Raw genomic sequence first — 20,374 nt, forward strand, 5'->3', positions numbered from 1 at the left:
GGCCTGTTCATACAGCCACATACAGAACATGCCTTTTTATACTGGTATGAGGCTTTTTGTTGTGGGGACAGAGAAGATTTGCCATTTGCAATGCCATGTTGCATTGATGGATGTAATGCCTGTAGTGTTCGGCAGCAGTACCTGCAGCAGTTCACATCTGTGTTGCTTTGTGAAGGTGCAGACATGAATGAAGGGCAGCTGATGGGAGACCTGGAACTAGATTCCAAGCAGCTGGAGGCAGAGTCCTGGAGCCAAGCAGTGGACAGCCTGTTCCTACAGCAGCAAAACAAGGATGTTGTCAAACGGCAAGACGTAATTTATGGTGAGACATGCATGGATGTTCATTGTTCACTTGTTTTAGGTGATTTCTTGATATATCCACGTGCATGTATGTAAGAAACCTTATGTCAGTGAATATGAGCAATAACTGGATTCCTCAGTAGCCAAAGTATCATTCTTGAAATTCTTAGAAACAGTGTGTACTTTGAAAGCTTTGTCTTTCTGCCTTTCACTTACCTGGAAGCCATAAAAAATAAATAGAGAGCACCTCTTCCTTTTTGTCTGCTGATGATGTTTAAATTCAGTTACAGCACAGCAGCTAGGTAGCAAGTCCTCTGCTCTCTTATACAAAATCCATCCTGCATGACAGAAATTAACAATGATGAGTTTGACAGTGAAATGCAGAAGAAGGTAACAGTGCTCAAGGTTCACACCTGCTTGTGGCTCTTTATTTTGACTCCTCTGCCCCAAATTTCTGCCACAAGCAAAGACATTAGTTGATATTTTAAACACCTGATGTGGGATTTTCTGAAACCACTTAGAGAAGCCCAATTAGCTTGCTTGGAAGAGCTTCCTAATGACAGTTTTTCATCGTACTGTGCACCCAAGTTCTCTACCATGACCTTGTCTTAATCCTATGCAGAGCTCATGCAGACAGAAATGCATCATGTCCGCACCCTGAAGATAATGAACGACGTATACAGTGCAGGGATGTTACAGGAGCTGCAGTACGATCAGCAAGTTGTGGACAAGATCTTTCCCTGCCTGGAGAACTTGCTGCACATACATAGTCAGTTCTTCCAGCGGATTCTGGAAAGGAAGAAGGAGTCATTGGCAGACAAAAGTGAAAAGAACTTTGTTATCAAGAGGATTGGTGACATCCTGGTGAATCAGGTAAGCTGTGGATAATAATTGCACTTCTGAAAGCGTAGCTGGAAGCCAAGTGCTCCTGAGTTCTCACTCCTCCCTGCCTCCTGTTTATACGTGTTAGGCAGCTGTACCTGATGGCACCTGTAGACGCAGACAAAAATCTCTACCTCTGTTTTTTAAGCACTTTTTGCTCTTTCGGAGGAAGGTGTAATGATGAAAATTCATTTTGTTTATACTGTGGGAGAGAGAAGCATTTGCTAACAGAGGCACCACATGGTTTGACCCATAGCCAGCAGGGAAGGCAGTAGCCGGCAATGAAATGTGTGCAGCGTGTTTCTTGGCTGATGTACAGAGAAGATATTTAACTTAGGGTGGGTTCTTGTACTTTTCTTTATCTGTGTTTTCTCCCATTCTCCTTTTTTCTAACTTGCTCTCTTTTGTCTTGTAAACTCTGTTGAGGTGCAGTCCCAGATTTTGTACTAAGTGTGAATGCAGTGAAGCCACAGACTCTGCTCGTTGCTTTCTAGAGATTTGATTTCTTAGCTTAGAGAGCTTTGTACTAATTTGTTTTCATAAAACTCTTCTGAAAGACTGACAGGAGCTGTTGGGATGTTACACCAGGAGCTCAGTGCAGGTTGGATCTTTAATCTCTTGTCTTGCAGTTCTCCGGAGAGAACGCTGAGAGAATGAAGAAGACATATGGCAAATTCTGCGGGCACCACAATGAGGCAGTAAATTACTTTAAAGATCTGCACTCAAAGGACAAACGTTTCCAGGCTTTTGTCAAGGTAGGACCTGGTGGAAGAGAAACAGTCAATGGGGAAAAAAAACATTTCCTTCCTGTGCTCCGTTGAGTGTTTTGTTACAAATTGAAATTTTCATCTTTGTTTCTTAGAAAAAAATGAGTTCCTCCCTGGTGAGACGTCTTGGGATTTCTGAATGTATCTTGTTGGTAACACAGAGAATCACAAAGTACCCAGTTCTTTTACAGAGGATACTGCAGTACACCGCAGGTAGGGGGCAGTTCTTTCCTAAGCGTGGATTTGCTCATCCAGTGTGCGTTTCCAGGACCCTTTTTTTCATTGATTTTCTTAGAATTGCAGACTAATCCAATCACTGTGTCACCCTGATATAATGGGGTAACTAGATTTCATCTCTCTGTTTAGTGTTTCACTGACATAGTCTATCTCTAGCTAATTACAGAGCCAGCACGCTCAGATTCCAGAGTCTTCCAGCTTTGTTTTTTTATAACAGCTGAAATATGTGGTTAGTTTGCTCGTTTCATATCTACTGTCTTAAAGTATATTGGAACAGCTCCCAGCCTCAGCTGTATATGTGAAAGGTTTTGTGAAGCTCTCCTTAGGAGGGAAAGATGCAACCTGTTGTGAAAATATTCAACAGTTATAATGCAGGAATCTGAGAGGGAGAAGGGGAAGGAAGTAAAGAGAAAACAGAGATGTCCACGAGGATAAAGTGAGATGGAAATCTTTCTCTTTCTGTTCAAAGAAAATGAAGTGGAACATGAAGACTTGACTCAGTCATTAAACCTTGTTAAAGATGTGATTGCTGCAGTCAATAGCAAAGTCAGTAACTATGAAAAGAAAATGCGCCTTGATGAGATTTACAACCGGACAGACAGCAAATCCATCATGAGGATGAAAAGTGGTCAGATGTTTGCAAGAGAGGACTTGAGACACCGGAAGCTCATCCGAGACGGGCCTGTGTCACTGAAAAATGCAGCCGGACGGCTGAAAGGTAATGCTTCCCTCTCCAGGCACAGGATTGCTCCTCAGATTGGTATCTCCACTACTTCTTCTTCTGCTCTGAGAGCCTTTGACAGCAATTTCAAATCGGGCATGATTGATTTTGACGTTTTGGAAACAGGAAGTTTATGTTTGTTTTCCAAGCTCCCAAATTTATTAATGACTTCATAAGGTGGATCAAGCAAGTTATGCTGCTGTTGTGAAATACTGTGATAAGCACAGGCTGCATTTGTATTTGTAAGTCACAGAAATGCCTACTTCTATAGGGCAAGTTCCCAGCAAAAGCAGGTCCTATAGATCCCAGTAGGTGAGCAGCTGGTTCTGATCCTTTGGCTATTTTGTGGTACTTTAGATGGAACAGAGAGAAATCTGGGAAGAACTTTTTCTTGCTTTTTTTCAGCATTTCCCCTCTTGCAGAGTGCACAGAACATATGGTGATAGGGAAGAATGGAGTCTGATGCTGATTCCTGCAGACCTCCTAGGGCTTTGAGTTCATTTTGCAGCTTTGATTGAAATTTGGTGGTTCTTTTATCCCAAACAGATCCTGTCTGCCTAAAGCAGAATGGAAGGAATTACCGTGGGATGATTTCACTTTTTGGTTTGCTTCCTGTCTGTCACAAGATTTCCCAAGTACATAGTACAAAAACTCTTTGTACTGAGGGATATGGGTGGGGTATTATACTTGGTACTTACTGTGCAGCTTTATGCTATGTCATTAGGAGACTTGGAAGGCTGTATATGTACTTTGGGAAATGTCTGTATTCTGATTTAAAATCCTCTCAATTGCTTGATGCTGTGCTTCCTTCTCCCAAGAAATAAAGGTCCTGCATCTCAAGCTGGGCTCTGTTAGCTCCCCTCAGAGTTAGCCGGGGTTTTATTTGTCTGTGAGCAGCGCTAGTGGTGGCTCCTGAACTCACTGTTTCCTGGAAAGAAACTGCAGCTGACAAATGTTGCTGTTGCACAATAATTTGCACTCCCCAAACTACTCTTTGAAAAAGACATAAAACCCCCAACTTCCTGTGCCGATACTTTGCTCGTGGGCTGAAATATTGATTGCTTGAGAAAACAATTCTGTTCTGTGTCTCCAGTTCTTGCTGCTATGCCATGTCCTACCTGTGGGCAATTCGTGGCTGGAAAGCAGCCCTCCCACCCAGGGGTGTTCCCAGGGCAGCTCTGCACTACATGGCCCTTCCAGCATCTAACCAGGAGTTGATCCCAGACCAGCCCTTGTGCTTCACCAGTGTTATTAAAAGATAAAACTGCTTAGGAGTGTGCTGCGTGGTTATTCAGCACCTATTTGTTTATTTTTCCTTTTGCAGAAGTCCAGGCTATTCTCCTCTCTGACATGCTCGTATTCCTTCAGGAGAAGGACCAGAAATATGTCTTTGCCTCACTGGTAAGGTTTCAATCTTTTCTTCTCCTTTGCTTTTCTGTGTGAGGCTCCCTTGGCGTGTGTTATGCACAGCAGCTGCCTGCTAAACAACTTCATTTTCCTGCTTAGAACATTTCTGTTTGTTGGGCAAGCTCTGTTTTTTCAATTGGAAAACATGTCATTGTTCCACACCTCCCCCTGGTGATTTCTGCAGTGCCTTGGCACTGCTGATAATTGGCCTTTAAAATCCTCCCGCCACTCCACACACGTTCTCCTTTTCATTTTGTGCAAGCTGAAGCCATGAGCTGGGGGGAAGGGGAGTAATGGGATAAGGCAAACGTTGTAAAAACAAACCTTAGCAGAAGATGGTGTTCTCATATATTATGAAATGCTATGATAGGGTAGGGAACACCACTGCAGTAAATTCAGCAGAGCAGCATACAGATAAATGTCAGAAGAATGCAGTTGTTATGCACCAAACCAAAACTGTTGCTCTTGAATGCAGTCTCCTAAAGGTTGAGACACGCTGATCTTTACAGAAGGAGGTAGTCTGGGAGCTAACTAGGTCTGTTAAGACTGTACCTTGCAGACACAGTTTAGAGTGGCTGAGCCTCGTGTCCTTTTGGCCCTTGAAATATTTTGGAAGTTGATAATCTGTTATTCCAGTTCCACTGGGGCTCTACACAGAAGGAGCTGATTTGCACAGAAGTGCTGCTAGTGATTCCTGCCAAGTCACCCAAGTGTAGCATCCTGGAAAGTGCACAAAGGCACCCACACAGCAGCAATGGGATATTTTAACCCAGGCAGGCTGTTTACACAGAGACTATAGCACACAGTGAGCACCCTCTTATCTACAAGTCTTGTCCATCGCAGGAGTCCACTGTGAGCTTCTGAGAACAGGCAGGTTTTTGTGAGATGTGAAAATAAGGTGTTATTCTATCCTAGGGTGAGACTGTGAAGGTAATATGTGTGAAGCAGCTGCTAGCAAGCTTCACTGCATTTAAGGGGCTGTAATATTAATGACAGATTCAAGAGTGTGGGCAGGAGGAGATGAGATCAAAGGTCTTCTGGGGATAGAGCAAAAATATGGTAGTTTTCAAAACCCCAAACTGTTTTAAATTAATTCCTTGTTGAAATGGACCGAAGTGAAATTGGTCTTCCTACAGGAATAATGGAAGAAAGCAAACCCTCCTCTTGTTTTGTGACCCCAGCAAAATACTTATTTTAATTAGCCAACAGCTTCAAAAAACATTTATTTTTTAAATACTGCCTGAGTGTGTTGGTTGCACTGGTAGTGGGCCGTTTAGAATGTTAGTTCGTTGTGAGGTAATTTGGCCCCTCCTCACCCGTTTCTTTCCAACTGAAGGACCAGAAATCCACGGTGATCTCTCTGAAGAAGCTCATCGTACGGGAAGTGGCTCATGAAGAGAAGGGTTTGTTCCTGATCAGCATGGGTGTGAAAGATCCCGAAATGGTGGAAGTGCATGCCAGCTCCAAAGAAGAGCGGAACGGCTGGATGCAGATCATTCAAGACACAATAAGTACCATGTAAGCTACCAAGCTGCTCTGGAAGGGTGAGTGATGCACATGATCACGTTCTGATGGTTACTGAGATGTGTCTCTTTCATTCAGGGATAAGGATGAGGATGAAGGAGTCCCTTGTGAGTCTGAATTTGAAAAGAAATTGTCAGACACAAGAATCAGAGCGCTGAAAGGTAAGGAACTGCCAAGGGCAGAGCTTGAAAAAAGTTTTCAGGAGTTTACAGCAATTGTTGCAGTGGGTTTTGTTGGTCCTTTCCCATGTGCACAGTTGAAGTTTTTCAGGGGAATGGGGGTCCTGCATCCAGCAAATGGTTGCAGTCCTTGTTTGCACCTCACCTTGTTTACAGCTCAGTGCTTTGTGCCTGCTGCATGCAGTTGCTGTGCAAGATTGCAAGGGGCAGAGCTGTGTCACTGCGTTCCACTAGATGGGGCCAGTATCTCAGGAATAGCTCTCCTTCCTTCCCAAAGCTTTTGTTTTCAATCTTCATTCCTGTTTTCTGCTCACCCCCACAGAACAACTTCAGCAGAAGGATAGACAGATCCTCCTCTTGCTGGAGGAAAAGGCCAAAATCTTCAGTGACCTGGCAGACTCCTCTATGCAAGAGGACATGCCGAGTTCCAGACTGCTCTTCAGAGCCAACACTGAAGAAGCACCAAAAGGAGAAGCCATTATGAAAACTGCAATAAACGAAGGTGAGCAAGTCAGCGTGGCACTAAACAGCGCTCTCACCTTCAGTGGATCCCTTGGTTCTCAAGCACGGTGTTTACAGGGGCAGCCTATTTGTTCCCAGTGAATGAATAACAGCATAGATAAACAGATACTGCTACTCATGGTGTGTCAGGGACAGATACTGAGGATCAGGAAAGGAAGCAGATATTGATGGCTGTTGAAAGAAGGCACAAAAGAAGTCTCAGCACAGAGAACAGCCCTGTGTTGAATCTGAGGTCAGGGACAGCCCAAGATTTCATCCTTGTCTGAAATACAGACCATGCTGTCTTTCACCGTGCCTTGGACTCAGCAAGGTTTGGGGGGACTCCAATTCCTGCAGGTATTCAGGGTGTCTGCAAGGAGCAAGCGATCTGCTGGCAAATGTGAGGTTGAATGAAAACTCACACAACTTTTCAGTCTGTTTTTTGGAAAGAGTGAAAATTATTAAATGCTGTTGTGAGTTTTTGCAAGGGAGACACATATTGTTGTGTCACTGTAGAAACATTTCTTTTATTAGTATAGAGAAACACATGAAGATAGAGGTGGAAATAGCTCAGAAGCCTGAGGTGGTCTGTAACAGACAGATTGCTGATTTTATCTTCCCAGTGGAACTGCTGCAAGAGCTGGTGAACAGGAACCTGGGCAGCACCCTTATGCAGCAACTCAGCAGTGCTGCCATTGACGAAGAGGGAGGAGTTGGCCCCATCTCTCTTCCTAAAAGGGCAGAAACTTTTGGAGGATTCGACAGTCACCAGATGAATGCCTCCAAGGGTAAGTAGTGACGTGCTCCCATAGCAGCATTTGTTAATGATATTTCATGTCATCCTGTCCTGTTCCTTCTAAAGGACTTGAGCAGATGGTCTGTTTAGATTACTCTACTCTTCTGCAATGCTAGTAGGTAGATTAAATATCAAATTAGGAAAAAAGGTACAGGTGAAATAGTAGCTGAGAACTTGTGGCTATGTGAGGATTGAACTCTTCGCTCCCGTCTCTATTTTCTCTCTAAATCATCTTTCCTGCTTTACTTATGTGCTACACACAAACATTTGGCTTCATTAAAAGTACCTTCTTCGTGTTCTTCTGCCTGCAGTTCTGTTCTTCATCCTTCAGTTGCCTTCCAGCAGGAGACCAGTGCTGTTGCCTTTGCAAATGATGATGGCACTGCTGTGCCAAGCACCTTCCTCTGTCTGTGCTCCCTGTGCATTTGATTTCCACACACAACTGCGTGTGTTATTCCTGCAATTTAATCTCTCTCAAGCAAATGACTGAATATTCATTTTGACTGCGGAGTTGGCATCTTCCCAATGCTCTCTTTCTTTCCCCCAGTCATCAGAAACTTCCCTGTCCTCAAATTCCTTTCTCTGTGGTCTCTCTCATGCTCCCAGTACAGCCAGTTTTGCTGCGCTAGTGTCTGTCTCAGCGTTGGGATGTTGGACCCCGTCTGACCTTCTGCATTAAAGGAGCAGTGTTAGCTGCAGACAGTCAGACATGAGAACTATGTAGAGCTTTTCCCGGCTATTGGAAAGCTGCAAAGCTCTCAACAGGCCTTGTCATCATCGTGACAAATATATTCATGCTGAGGGCTGGAGGGGGTTGGTTGTTCGGGGCTGGGCCTCTTTCTGTTGTAGTGATGAATGAATGGCACAACCTCAGGCTGTTCATTGCCCAGCACTCTCCCCCCTCCTTGCTTTCTATTGCTTGTTTTTTGTTTGATGTGTGATTTTTTAAAATATTTTTTCCCCTAGAAACACCATCTTTTGAATTAGATTGTAGTTCAATAGTTAGAGGATCTTGGGAGATGTTAGGAAAATAAAGCATGGCCTGTTTATTCAGCTGTGGAAGGTCCCACGATGAGTTGCAGCAAAAAAAAAGGTCTGTTAGGAGGGTGAGGGTTAGTCTTAAGTAGCAAAGTCTGCCTCAGAAGGGTAGTGAGAAAATGGGTCTGTGATGGCTGCAGCCCTCCTGGCCCCATGAGTCAGTTCAGTGCTTGGGAGCAGTGGTGGGAGCCATGCAGGGAGAAGCTAGACAGAGATGTCCAGTATCCCTTTGAAGATAGAGGTTTCTGATGACGAAGACTACTGAGGAATTGTTAACATAAAATCACACAGCAGTATTGCACAGCAGTTCAACCCAGCTGTAAATTACATTTGGACAGAGAGGCACTGAAACTGTGCCTGCAATAATACACTCTGAGATGATATTGCTATTTTTCTCCATCTGCTTTTGTTCTGCCTCATGACTTGTTAGCAAATGTAAATGTAAATGTAAATGTGGGTGGGTTTTTTTGGTGGTTTTTTTTTTGCAGAAAGCACTTTGGGGGCTAGACAGAGCACAAGGGAAAGGTGTATGTTGAATTTATCAGAACATTGTTTGAAACCAAAGTCAGCCTTTGTCTGAATTCACACAATGAGTGCATGAAGGAAGCAAACACATCTGGTTGAAGTGCAGAGAGCTCTGTGGCCCTTCTTGTGATACATCCCAGCTGTCTGTATGAAATCTCAGATACTGGCAAGTTCATCTGTGGCTTAAAACGTTGAATAACCAGTGTCAATGCTGGCTTCTTGCTTTAGGTGGAGCGAAGGATGAAGGCGATGATGCTCAGGACCTACGGAGAACAGAGTCAGATGGTGTTTTAAAGAAGGTATCGCACGATTTATCTATGGGGCTGCTCTGAGTTCAAGAAGAGGACAATTCAAGTCTTGAAAAAGGCCTGAATTTGTTGGCAAGGAGCTGTATCCTAATAATATAAAATCAAATTGGAAGTATGGAGTCCAAAACACCGCTGCAGTTAAAATCCTGACTTGAGAAGCATTTAAAATCAATGGTATTCCTTTGTGGCAGAGGCTGTGCCATCTGTCTGCAGAACAGCTGGAGTGTGTGTTTAATTTTGCATCATTATTGAAATGACAGGGTCACACGGAGCCTTGCACCTATTCTTCCTGGGGATCGATTCATCACATAACTCCAAATGATACCTAATTAATGTGTGATTTGATGCCATTCTAACTCACCTGAAAACATACATGAATCGTCCCAGAATCGAACGTGGAGGGGAGGGGGGTTAATGCATCTGTCGTTAGTTCAGCTTCACAACACGTTTGTTACGATTTCTCATTTGTCCTCATATTAAGTGGGATCTTTTCACAGGCTGGAAATGCTAACCTGATGTTCATACTGAAAAGGAACAGCGAGGTAAGAATCGATTCTGTTGCTGTTTTCTTCGTTTAAGTGATAAGTGAATTTGTCTCAATAGGTGATAATGTAAAAGAAAAGACATTACTTTAGCTGGAGCACACGTGGACTTTTAAATACATTCAGCTGAACCCAGTGTGTCGTTTATTTGTTTAACCTTGGATGTTCAGACAGGGAATTTGCTAATTGTCATCTGCTTGCCAGCGGGATGATATGTGCTGATTATAGGCATCAGGGGTTAATTACCACTAGGATGTGCAGGACTGTATTTATTGTGCATCTGCAGACAGAGGGAGTTTAATTTTATGTTGCAGGTGCAGTGATTTGGGGCAATTAGATTTCTATTCTTCCTTTGATACACATTCATAACTCCAATTAGCATTAAAGTCAGAATGAGAAGCTGTTCTCTTAACACTGGCTATAGCACCAATATTGCAAACACCACTGTGTTTTCCTCTTATTCTGTGTTTTTTTTCTTCTTCAATAGGTGGATAAATGAGATTCAGAGAATTTTTTAGCTGGGCTAAACATATGTTTTGGGCTAGAGCATTACTCCAGAGTGTCTTGCTCTTGGCTACGTGGCAGTGCACCAAGTGTTTGCATGTACCTGTTTTCTGGGATCCTTCCTTAGTGTACTTGCTATATTTCTGTGTCTGCTGCGCTACAGTTTCCCTGTAAAACAACAAGAGGATTTGTGTGGGTCTGCCAGGGTGAAAGAGGGCTGTGTACCAGGGAATGATAGAACTGTTGCAGGTGATGAGTGAGAAAAACAGAAGGTATAGAGGGGCAGCCATGCGGGTTGGACTCACCAGTGGGTCACAGTGGAAAAGGAAGTTGCTTTATTAGTTCCCTAGCACCATGTGATGTCTAATAACAGTGTTTTTGTTTTCTTGCAGCAGGTCCTTCAAAGTGTTACCAGCCTCTGTAAGCTGCTCAATGCTCTGCAGGTATGTTGCCCTCTCATTCTGGTTCCATACGCTGCTTGCCCAAACCATGGAATGAGCTCACCCAGGAGCCTTCTCCTCTCTAGGCTGAACAAGACCAGCTCCTTCAGTCTGCTCCAACCCTCTGAGCATCTTCATGGCTTCTTCTAAACCCGCTCTGGCAGCTCCACACCTTTCTTGTGTTGTGTGCCCTAGGCCTGGACACAGTCCAGAAGCCCTTCCTCTTCCCCACTCCTGCATGGCCCAATACCCTGCAGCAGATTTGTGTTCAGCCTCTCAGCACAGCAACAGTAATCAGCTGCTGCCTGGCACGCTGCTTCCATTTGGGAAGCTGCAGGTGGATGTTTAGACCTCGACCAGCAGAGCTGCCACTACGGCATCCTCAGCTGAATGCTAAACATGGTAGAAAAAGTTGCAGTTTGGTGGTGCCCTGATTGCTCAGATGTGGAGCTGCTCCTCCTGGAGTGGGCCCTGCAGTGATGTCTCCCTCCTTCCCTCCCAGGGTGTTGTCCTACAGCAGGACACCTACATCGAGGGCCAGAAGCTGGCCTTGAGTGAGAGGGCCCTGTCCCGAGGCTTCTTCCGCCCAGCCTCGCTGCTGGAGCAGGAGAAGCAGCGCAACCTGGAGAAGCAGCGCCAGGAACTTGCCAACCTGAAGAAGCAACAGGCTCAGCACCAGGAGGAGAAGAAGAGGGCAGAGAAGGAGTGTGAAGCACGGGAGAAGAAGCTGGCGGAGCTGGAAATCCAACTGGCCAAGAGGGAGGAGGAGATCCAGAAAGGGTGGCAGGAGCTGGAGTGCAGGCGGGATGAGCTGCGACAGTTGAAAGCCTCCTACCAGCTTGAAATGGAGAAACTTCTCAGTAAGCAGAAGCAGCTGGATAAGGAGTGGGAGCAACTCAAGAAGGACATGGAGCGACAACCTCAAATGTGGTTGGAGCATGATGACAACCAGGTAAATGCTGGCAGCAGGCAGGCTCTCACAATGAGCTGTGCTCTGCTGGGAGCTCCCAGTCAGCTGCCTGCCCTGAGGCACCAACTGCCTGGCTTTAGCCCAGCCCGGGGTATGCAGGGCCTGAGCTTAAAGCTGGCTCTTTCCTTACACCTCAGAAGCCATTGAAGCATTGCTGCTGAGCTCTTCCTGCTTCCTTGTGCCTCTGTTTGGCAGAGGCATGTGGGGAGGATGTACTGGAATGTCTGAAGTGTTGCCTTCCACATTCACTCCACATGGGTTTAGCTTTGTGGCGCATTGAGGCAGCTGAGGATTTGATCTCAGGAACAGCCCAAATATTGCTGCTTACTTTGACATAGAGTGGCCCTGTGAATGTCTTTCTGTTTGCAGACTGTGGGCTTAAGTCTGCCTCCACAAGCATTATCTAGCAGAGACAAGTGTTGTCCCTGTCCTAAAGAGGCCAGACATCTGCAGTCCAGACGTGGTCCAAAGGGCACTTGCACTGGTGTGAGAAGCTTCTGGTGTAGGACTGTCCAGAGCTAAAAAGCACAGATCTTGTTCTGTGCTGTGCATTTTGTAGCATGCTGGGGAGAGCATGCATCAGTTTGCAAAACATGGGCTGAGTTTGAACCTTAAGCCAGATGTTGAACGTTTGTTTGTTTATAACTCCCTGATTTTGAATGCAGTTTGCTTAGAGCTGTAACAAAATTAGCTTGTAAATGCTGGATTGCGGAACTGAAATTATTTTGGGTGCCTGAATGGACTAATTGCGGAGCTCAGCAGTAAACTCTGTAAAGCAAATCACCCAAGGAGTGCTTGCTCCTTCCCAGCCCAGCCCTGGTCAGGCCAGGAGCACACAGCACAGCTTCCTCAGCATCCGTGGGGCACGGGTGCTATGGGAGAGGCTGAGAGGTAAAGTAACTGAGGGCTCAGGATCAAGGGAAGGAAGCTCCTTCTCATGCAGGCATCTCACTGACAGTTCAGAGCTATTAATAGAGGGCTCGGCGAGGCTTTGTTGAGCTGTTGTTTTGATCTTCCCTTTGAATGCAAGGGCTCAATTATACCCTGAGACAGACGTTAAGAAAAATCAGGGAAATGTTTTGCTTTCATCTTTCTCTTGGGAAGGCTTCCTTTGCCACATGCCTGGCCGGTGCTGCATGCTGCCCGGAGAGGCACGCTCCTCTTGGCCTGCTGCCACTGTCTGTGTGCACTAACAGCTCTGGGTGAGTCGTGGTATCGAGATCTTAGAGAATGTTTGCCCTTGGTTTGTTGATTTTACATGTGGGAGTAAAAGATACTGGAGCGGTACTCTGTATGCGTCGCCTGTCTTACACAGAAAGGGCTTTGCCTGCATGGCTGTGCTTTGTAGCTGCTGAATGAGTGGTGGTCTCTGTGAGTGGTCTTGGAAACATCTTTTCTCTCTCCACATTCTCCGCTACCCTCTTCTGTGCACTAGTGAAACTTGTTTCTTTACTTTTATAGGTGTCAAATCGACATGAGAAACTTGCCAGGGTTTGCTCCCAGTCCAGCCTCGAAGGCACCTCCGTGCAGAAGAGCCCCTCATTTCCTAAGCAAGGGCACTCTGATGCAGAACTGTCTGTCTCCCCCAAAAGGAACAATCTTTCAAGGACACACAAAGAGAAAAGCACTTCCCATTTGCTTAGCACAACAAACCTGACTAACAAGGCAGCTGAGGAACAGCCCCAGATGCCTACTCGCCTCTTCAGTTTATCCAAACCAAAGGAAAAGAAGGAAAAGAAGAAGAAGGGCAGGGGACATCGCTCCCAGGAATCTGGTGAGTGTCAGGAGGTCGCAGATGTGTCTTTAGGGTCAATAAGCTGGAATTCCCTTTCAGCCAGTGAACCTGTGGAAGCTATTTGGCCTTGAACGGAGATGGTAACAGAAGGACAGAGAAGATCAGGTCTGACGAGTGAAATTTTCCAGCTTCAAGTGACCTCCTCTACAGCCGCTGGGGTTGTCAGAGGGACATGTTGCCTCTCTTCTCCTTCCCTTCCATGTCCTATTCTGAGCAGCTTCCACAAGCTGGCTTCTCTCTGTGTTTTTCAGCTTGCTCTGCCTCAGGAGGGATGGTTTCATGCTTTCAGAGCCTGCGTGGAATCTTCCGGTCTGCCTCGAGACCCTCCGGCAGCACTGCTGACATTTATAGTTCTGTTCTAGTTTGTAAGCAATGCCTCCAACCCTTCCCATGCACTCTCCTTTTCCCCAAGCTGGTCTGCCTTGTCTATTGATCTAAAAACTAAATGTGGCTTTTTTTTTTACTCCCTCCCCCCCCCAGTGTTTCATCCCCATAGCACTCTGTTCTGCACTTCAGACTCTTGCCCATACACAAGTTGATGTCAGGCTTTCAGGTGACCAGCTGATACATCTTAATTCATTCATGTTTTCCAGCTCATGTCCAGGAAATTCAGCAGTTTTCCCAATGGCTGTAATTTCCTGTAGCTCACTGGGAACTCAACATCTTTCAAGGTCCCCAGAGGATTGGGCGGAGAAACAGGGTTTCCACGTATCTGAAGGGAGTCCCGCTCTGCTTGCTATATTGCTGTATCCCCGTAGTGATTCCCACTTGTTTCTTTTCTCCTCAGATTCTCATTCATCAGAAGCACCTCCAGAGGGTGAGGAGATCTTCTGCTGAGTGGGGACGGCTCCGTCGGTCACTCTCAGCTTTCATACAGCGGACATCTCCCTGCCCGACCCACAGCACAGTGCTGGTGCCTGCACCTGACAAGCATCTGGAGGTTTTCATTAAAGCATTCTGCAAGTTTATAAAGTGGTGGGAAAGAGCTTCTTTCCTTGGGTTTGCGTGAGTTGTCACCGCAGAGGCTTCCCACACAGCAAGTGGTACCATCTCCCTGTGCAAACCTGGATTCAGGTCGGTTGGGACGGATGTTTGCAGTCTGTGGTACTGCTAAGGGATGAGAGAACATAGCCTTAAGGGGTCTGTGCCTTCATGTTCCCCTTTTCTGGGGAAGGTAACCAAAACCAAGCATTCAGAAAAAGATTAGGACTCTACAAATGGTGCGTACACACTGGCATATATAGATATACTGTACATACCCATCTCTGTATCTATGTATCCTCTGGGATATGCTTAGGTCTGTACAGCCAAGCTTAGCTCGGCCCGTGGGGATAGGTGATGCCTTTCAGGGAGCATTCGGACATCAAATATCTTGTCCTACTGCCCCAGCTGTAACGCCACTGACCCGCACGCCCCTTGGTGCTCATGGTGTGGGTGCTGGCTTTCAGCAAGGCACTGCACACTGGGGAAGAGTAATGGTGTTCAAAAGAAAAAAAATCAGGAAACAAATAAAATTGAAGCTCTCCAAAGAGATTTATGGGGGGCAGAGGAGTTACATGTCAAACTGTTTCCAGAATCAAGCAGAACTTGGAGTATATTTAAAGTGATGCAGAAAATTGAAACTGGGAGGTTTGGAAGGCAACCCTAGGAAGCCAGGACAGAAGGTCATCAAGTAGGAAGAACGCTAAGCAGCTTTTTTTTAAGCACTCTCTTGGAGCTACAGCTCACTCCTTCCCATAAAGATTTGTATTGCCAGGATCTATTTCTCCAGTTGTTTGACATCCCTTCAGGCAAGCCTGATGGCTTATGGGAAAGGTGGCTGGAAATCTGCTTTGAGGGACCTTGGTTCTGTTATTTGTGCTTTCTTTCCTCCACTCTTTATGTTATTGCTAGGCTTCTCTTCCTCTGGACTTTGTCAGCTTCTCCAGCTTGTTTCTAAGGCAGAACACCAGCAGTTTCAGAGCACATTGGTGAGATAGGTCAGAGCAGAGAGAACTCTGAGGAGGCAGCTCTTCAGACCCATGCCTCTGCAGCATTGTGCTCTTGTTTCTGGGCAGAAAAATGTATTCACATGGACAAAACCACTGTGCAGCAGATCCAAAAGCTGGCATGCCAGGTGCACGTCCTTTGCTGTGTGAGCACATCTGTGTCACCCTCAGCAGAAGGGGAAGGTTTGAGGACAGCTCTCGATGCAGTATCATAGTCATTTCAGCTGGAAAAGACCTCTAGCATCATCAAGCTCAGTTGTTCACCTAGCACTGCCAAGTCTGCCTCTAAAGAAGCACGTGCCGACAGTGAGGTGTTTATACAGCTGTGGAGTACAGCAGGGAAGAGCAATGCAGCAAGCCACTTCTGTTCCTTGCACGATTGTTCCAAACCCTCTGAGATCAATTGGCCGAGTGGATCTGTGAACAGTGATAGGACATTATCAAGCTCCAAAATAACTCAAGGGTTTGCTCCGAGTTGGAAGCTGCTGAGTGCATTTCCTTTCCTGCCAGTTTTGCTTTAATGAAAAAAAAACAAAACCACACAACACCACAGTTCTTTAGTTGCACTGTTGTTTGATTTAGCTTCTCCCAAGCTAGGAACACACAGCAGTTTTCAGAGTTGGGTGCTGATGCAGATCGGCAGCGCTGCAGGTGAGGGGGATGCTCTGAAGGTCTGTGCAGGAGCCCTAAGAACCACCTGCTTGCTATTGAAGCTCTCTGAACTGCTGAGATAAAATTAAAAAAAAAAAAAAAAAAAAAAAAAGGAAGAAAGGAAAAGGGTTGAGATTTTATTTTTATTTTCCTTTTTTTTAATGTTATTTGGTGCTCATTCTTAATTGCAAGCAGGGCTTGCAAAATTATTTATCTTTCTGTTTATTTGAAAGAGGTTTTTTTTTTCTTAAAGAAGTTTACTTGGTTTTATTTTTTTATTTTGCTTTTGTTTGGGGATTTGGGGGTGGTTTGGTTTTTTTCTTCCCTTTTTTTTTTTTTTTTTTTTTTTGCCCCCCGTTTTGTTTTTATTTTCTTACCAAAAGATTGGTAAACCCAACGTTCTGATTCCCTGGTTCCTACCCAACTGGGGGGGTGGGCAGTGCTGTGCCCACAGCTGCGTGATTTCAATTGAGAGCTTTCTGTAAGGCAGAGCATCTTCAGGCCAGAAAAGTCTGGGAAGAGAATTGGTGACTTCAGACAAGAGTCCTGTCTGCTCTCTTCTTGGGTTAAATATTTTCCTTGGGTTTTCTCATGCTTCTCGGAGGCAAAGGGAGAGCAAAACACCACAGGGTCCTGCAGTGCTGTGAGGGCCTGGGTGGATCTGGGCAGCTCCTCTTGGCTGGAAGTGTTGGTGTTGTCTTCTCAACAAGAAAAGCACCCACAGAGCAGGTTAGCTTCTGCCCCACTGTTTGCATGGCTGGGAAAACACATGTGCCAAGCTGAAGTTTTTGGAAACCAAAGCAGTGCCTGGCTCATTTAGTGTTGTATAAACAGAGATCGGGTCCTCGATGTTTCTGAGCATTCCCTCGAGTCTGTAATGGCCTTTGCCAGTCTGAGCTTTTCTTCTCATCCCTGTGTCTTTTCCCCAGCAGTGCTTGAAGTCACAAAGCAGGGAAGTGTCCTGTAGCTCTGAGAAGGGCCTCAGTAGGGAGACCCAGAGCAGCAGGGCTGAGTCTGCCTGGTTTCAGTCCCTCTTCTGACCTGTGCAACCCAAAATGAGCACCCAGGGCCCTCGCAGAAAATAGTGTTTGCTTCATGATCTCTAAAGGCCCATTTGTCAAAGATGCTGTGGGTTTGAATCAGAACTATCCTGAAGGGAAATACTGCACATCAAAGCTGTTTGTGTCTGACATCGCAGCGGGCAGAGCTTTGTCACTGGAGGATGTACATTGCTACATGACTCACTTTATTTGGATTGAAGCCTTTACTCCCACACAGCTTCTTCCTTCTGTTACCTATCGGAAGGTGAGGACTTGTTTTTACCTCTTCAGCCTTTTGTTTTTTTCCCACTCAGGTTTTCTTTGGAAATGCCTGGCGTAGGTTCTCAGAGTCTGATTCCTGCTCTGATCCCTGCAGGTTGCTTAATGTTGTCTGCTAGACTACAGTCCCAGTTTTACAGCACCTTTTCCCAACCTTAAAATCATGTTTGCTTCAGATCCAGGCCTGGCACCCATCCTGCAGGTGCTGAGGTGTCTTTCCTCCAACCCAACCTGATGCCAGGTCTGGTTCCCAGAGCCTCGATCCCACTCAGAGAGCCAAACCTCCTCATCCCATGAGGCATTCCTGGGGCATAGAACAGTTCTGGCACTGTCTCACATGAAGTACAAAGGTGGTCATTATCAGCTGGGAGCACCAGGAGACTCTGGGAGCAGGGAGCAGCTGTAGGCGTAGGACTTGGTGCAGGTGTGTGGGGTTTGCCTTAGTTTCTCTTAAATGATGTGATCATCTCAGCATGTGACTTTCTCTCAGTGTGATGCCTTAAAGCACTTTAAATGGAACTGGTCGTGTCACTTTTCAGTTTGGTTAAGTGGAGACAATCAGCTGTGTAATTGCTTTCCCCTCGGCATGCCCAGCACAACCCAAGCTGCACAGCAGTGTTACCAGCACCGGCCTGCCCTTGTTTTGGGGGGGGGGGACAAAGGGCCAAGCATTTTGTATCATTATTAGACCAAAGTGGATGTGAATGTGACTACGGTCCCACCACAGGCAGGGTGAGCCCTTTCCCCACGGGAGAGCCCAGCAGCCATTTGCTCATGGAGCCCCCCTGGCCTCACACCATGGCACTTAGGAGCAGGCATCAGGAGTGGAGCAGTTGGCTTCTGATGGCCTGGCTGTGTCACCCTGTATGACCTCACGCTACCACCATCCTCCTCCTCCTCCTCCTCCTCCTCCTCTTGGAGTTTGACCACTGCTGAGAAGCAATGCCATGAGCTTGAGCGGGTTTGTACACAGGGAAGAGCATCTGTAGAGCCTGAAGTCTTTGCACCTTCCTTGCTGCATGAGGATATCTCAAAGCTGTTAGCAAAACGCCCGAACCCAGCCCTTCCCATTGCCACCGGGTCAGGAGAGGTTCATCAGGTGCCAAATGCCAAGGAAGCTGTGTAGGGTGTCTGACACAAGGGAGGAATGGGCAGGGGGCACAGGAGAGAGCATCTGCTCAAATCCAACAAAACATTCCTTGTTAACCAGAACTCTGGAAGTTATTCTGCCTGCTGGTCAGGTTTGGGAATTCAACATAATTTAAGGCACCCTTTTAAAGAGAAAAAAAACCAACCCTCCCCTACTGCTCCTAACTCTTGCGTCGCTTGTCAGAAGGGGCAGCAATCAGCGATGAGTTCTTGATCCGACGATGCAGCTAAGTTTTAAAGATAGGTGAGCTGAACTGGACGCACCTCTGGCTCCTGGGGCACGGGAAGCACAGCGTCAGCTCCCGGCCCACCTGCATTTTGGGGCTCAATGCCTTTCCTTCCACAAGCATTTCACTGACACTGATGCTTTGCCCAAATATATTCTGCTTCCTTCGCTTGGGGGGTTGGGGGGCAGGATGACGTTCACTGCTTGGCCTACAGCCGTGAGCTTTGTATGTATTTAAGCTGTCTATAGGTATCAATCATTTCCATGCTCTGAAGTATTTTATTGTTCTATCGATATTAAACGGTGAGTCAAAACAAAAATAATCTGACATCCAGTTCAGTTCGCCTATGGTTAAAGTTTAGCCTGGTGTTTGTCTTGTACTAATATGGAATGCACTTGAGTAATGCCCGGAGCGTTAGGGGGTGTATTACAGCAACCCCATATACCTCTGCCTTTGGTTTGTTTCTTTAAAAAAAAAAGAGAGAGATAAAAAATATGCTTTGCATTTTCATGTTGAACCCATTAAAAAATTAATTAAAAAAAAAAAGTTTAAAAAAAAAGGAATTTTTTTAAAAAGAGGGTAAAACCTAATTGCTGTATGTTAATTTGTAATTATGTAAAAAGTGAGCAGGTTATTGACTGTGTAAAATTCTTCAGTTTTCCTGTAACTTGCCAGAAACCATTAGGTTTTGTAACGAGCTTTTATTTATCTTCCTTTTTAGTTATCAGCATCAACCTCTTGTAAAGTCATTTTTCCTCTAAATAAATTTGATTTTAAGTCTGAGTTTTCCTACCTGATTTCTTCCCACCCCTCTGGTATTCCTGTTGTTGACTTTGTGGCATGGGGGGGCAAAGCGATAGCTGCAGCCCTACCTGTAATTGAACGTTTGCATGGCTGTTATCACCGGGGTTCCACCATGCATCCCTTGGACTCTTTATTTTTCTCCTCTTTGAAGATTTACAATCTGCTTAAGGGTCGTAGTGATGTTCAGCTCTTTCACCCGCTCTTTTTCATCCTTTTACAAGAAGATGAAGTGTCACAGCCATTATCTCAACCACTTCAGCTCCCAGGCGGGCTCCTGGCACTGAGATAACTGGCAGGTGGTGGTTGCAGGTGCTCTTATGGCCTGTATTTTTTGTCACCCACTGAAATGACAGCTTATCTCAGTCAAAACCTGGGTAACTCTGGTCCCAGGGTGTTTTATCTCATTTGGCTGAGAACTGGAGATGCTGCCTCACACTGTGGAGGGAACACTGTAGGCCAGAAGAGCTGGTTCTTACCAGGCACTGGGAAATGCCAGCCCCCCTCCAACACCCCAGCAGCGTGCTGCGTTTCCCCCCACATCACTTCTCTGTTGCTTGTGCTGTGTATAAAACCCGCCTGGTGTCTGTGCCCCAGATGTGCCTGCTGCCATGGAGCTCAGAGCCTGACAGCTCCCAGGGCGTGGGATGGGAGATGAAAGGGCTCTCCTGTACCTCCAAGCCTGATCACAGTCCTCCTTTTATTCGCATTCCCATTCATCCCCACTCACCTATTTACCAAAGCATTTTAAGAGTTCTTTCTCCTGTAACCCCCCTCAGCCCCACGCTTTGGGTGCCTCCAGA

At 45.9% G+C, this 20,374-nt stretch overlaps 1 protein-coding gene across 10 annotated transcripts in view; it reads left to right on the forward strand.

Moving 5' to 3' along the window:
* Nucleotides 1-19,553, forward strand: part of AKAP13 (A-kinase anchoring protein 13) — a 195,681-nt gene extending 176,128 nt beyond the window's left edge. For 9 of the 10 annotated variants that reach the window (XM_048956244.1, XM_048956245.1, XM_048956241.1 and 6 more), the window contains 16 exons: nucleotides 176-322; nucleotides 923-1,173; nucleotides 1,812-1,937; nucleotides 2,045-2,162; nucleotides 2,656-2,904; nucleotides 4,232-4,308; nucleotides 5,651-5,832; nucleotides 5,917-5,999; nucleotides 6,340-6,519; nucleotides 7,142-7,306; nucleotides 9,106-9,176; nucleotides 9,683-9,727; nucleotides 10,624-10,674; nucleotides 11,174-11,623; nucleotides 13,103-13,415; nucleotides 14,224-19,553. In XM_048956244.1, the coding sequence (XP_048812201.1) occupies nucleotides 176-322; nucleotides 923-1,173; nucleotides 1,812-1,937; nucleotides 2,045-2,162; nucleotides 2,656-2,904; nucleotides 4,232-4,308; nucleotides 5,651-5,832; nucleotides 5,917-5,999; nucleotides 6,340-6,519; nucleotides 7,142-7,306; nucleotides 9,106-9,176; nucleotides 9,683-9,727; nucleotides 10,624-10,674; nucleotides 11,174-11,623; nucleotides 13,103-13,415; nucleotides 14,224-14,273 (2,558 nt within the window). In that variant the 3' untranslated portion in view covers nucleotides 14,274-19,553. The remainder of the gene's footprint in view (nucleotides 1-175; nucleotides 323-922; nucleotides 1,174-1,811; nucleotides 1,938-2,044; nucleotides 2,163-2,655; nucleotides 2,905-4,231; nucleotides 4,309-5,650; nucleotides 5,833-5,916; nucleotides 6,000-6,339; nucleotides 6,520-7,141; nucleotides 7,307-9,105; nucleotides 9,177-9,682; nucleotides 9,728-10,623; nucleotides 10,675-11,173; nucleotides 11,624-13,102; nucleotides 13,416-14,223) is intronic. The other variant, XM_048956242.1, reaches the window with a different exon arrangement.
* Nucleotides 19,554-20,374: the final 821 nt, after the last annotated feature.

The sequence above is a fragment of the Lagopus muta genome, chromosome 10 (assembly GCF_023343835.1).
Source record: "Lagopus muta isolate bLagMut1 chromosome 10, bLagMut1 primary, whole genome shotgun sequence".
NCBI lineage: Eukaryota > Metazoa > Chordata > Aves > Galliformes > Phasianidae > Lagopus > Lagopus muta.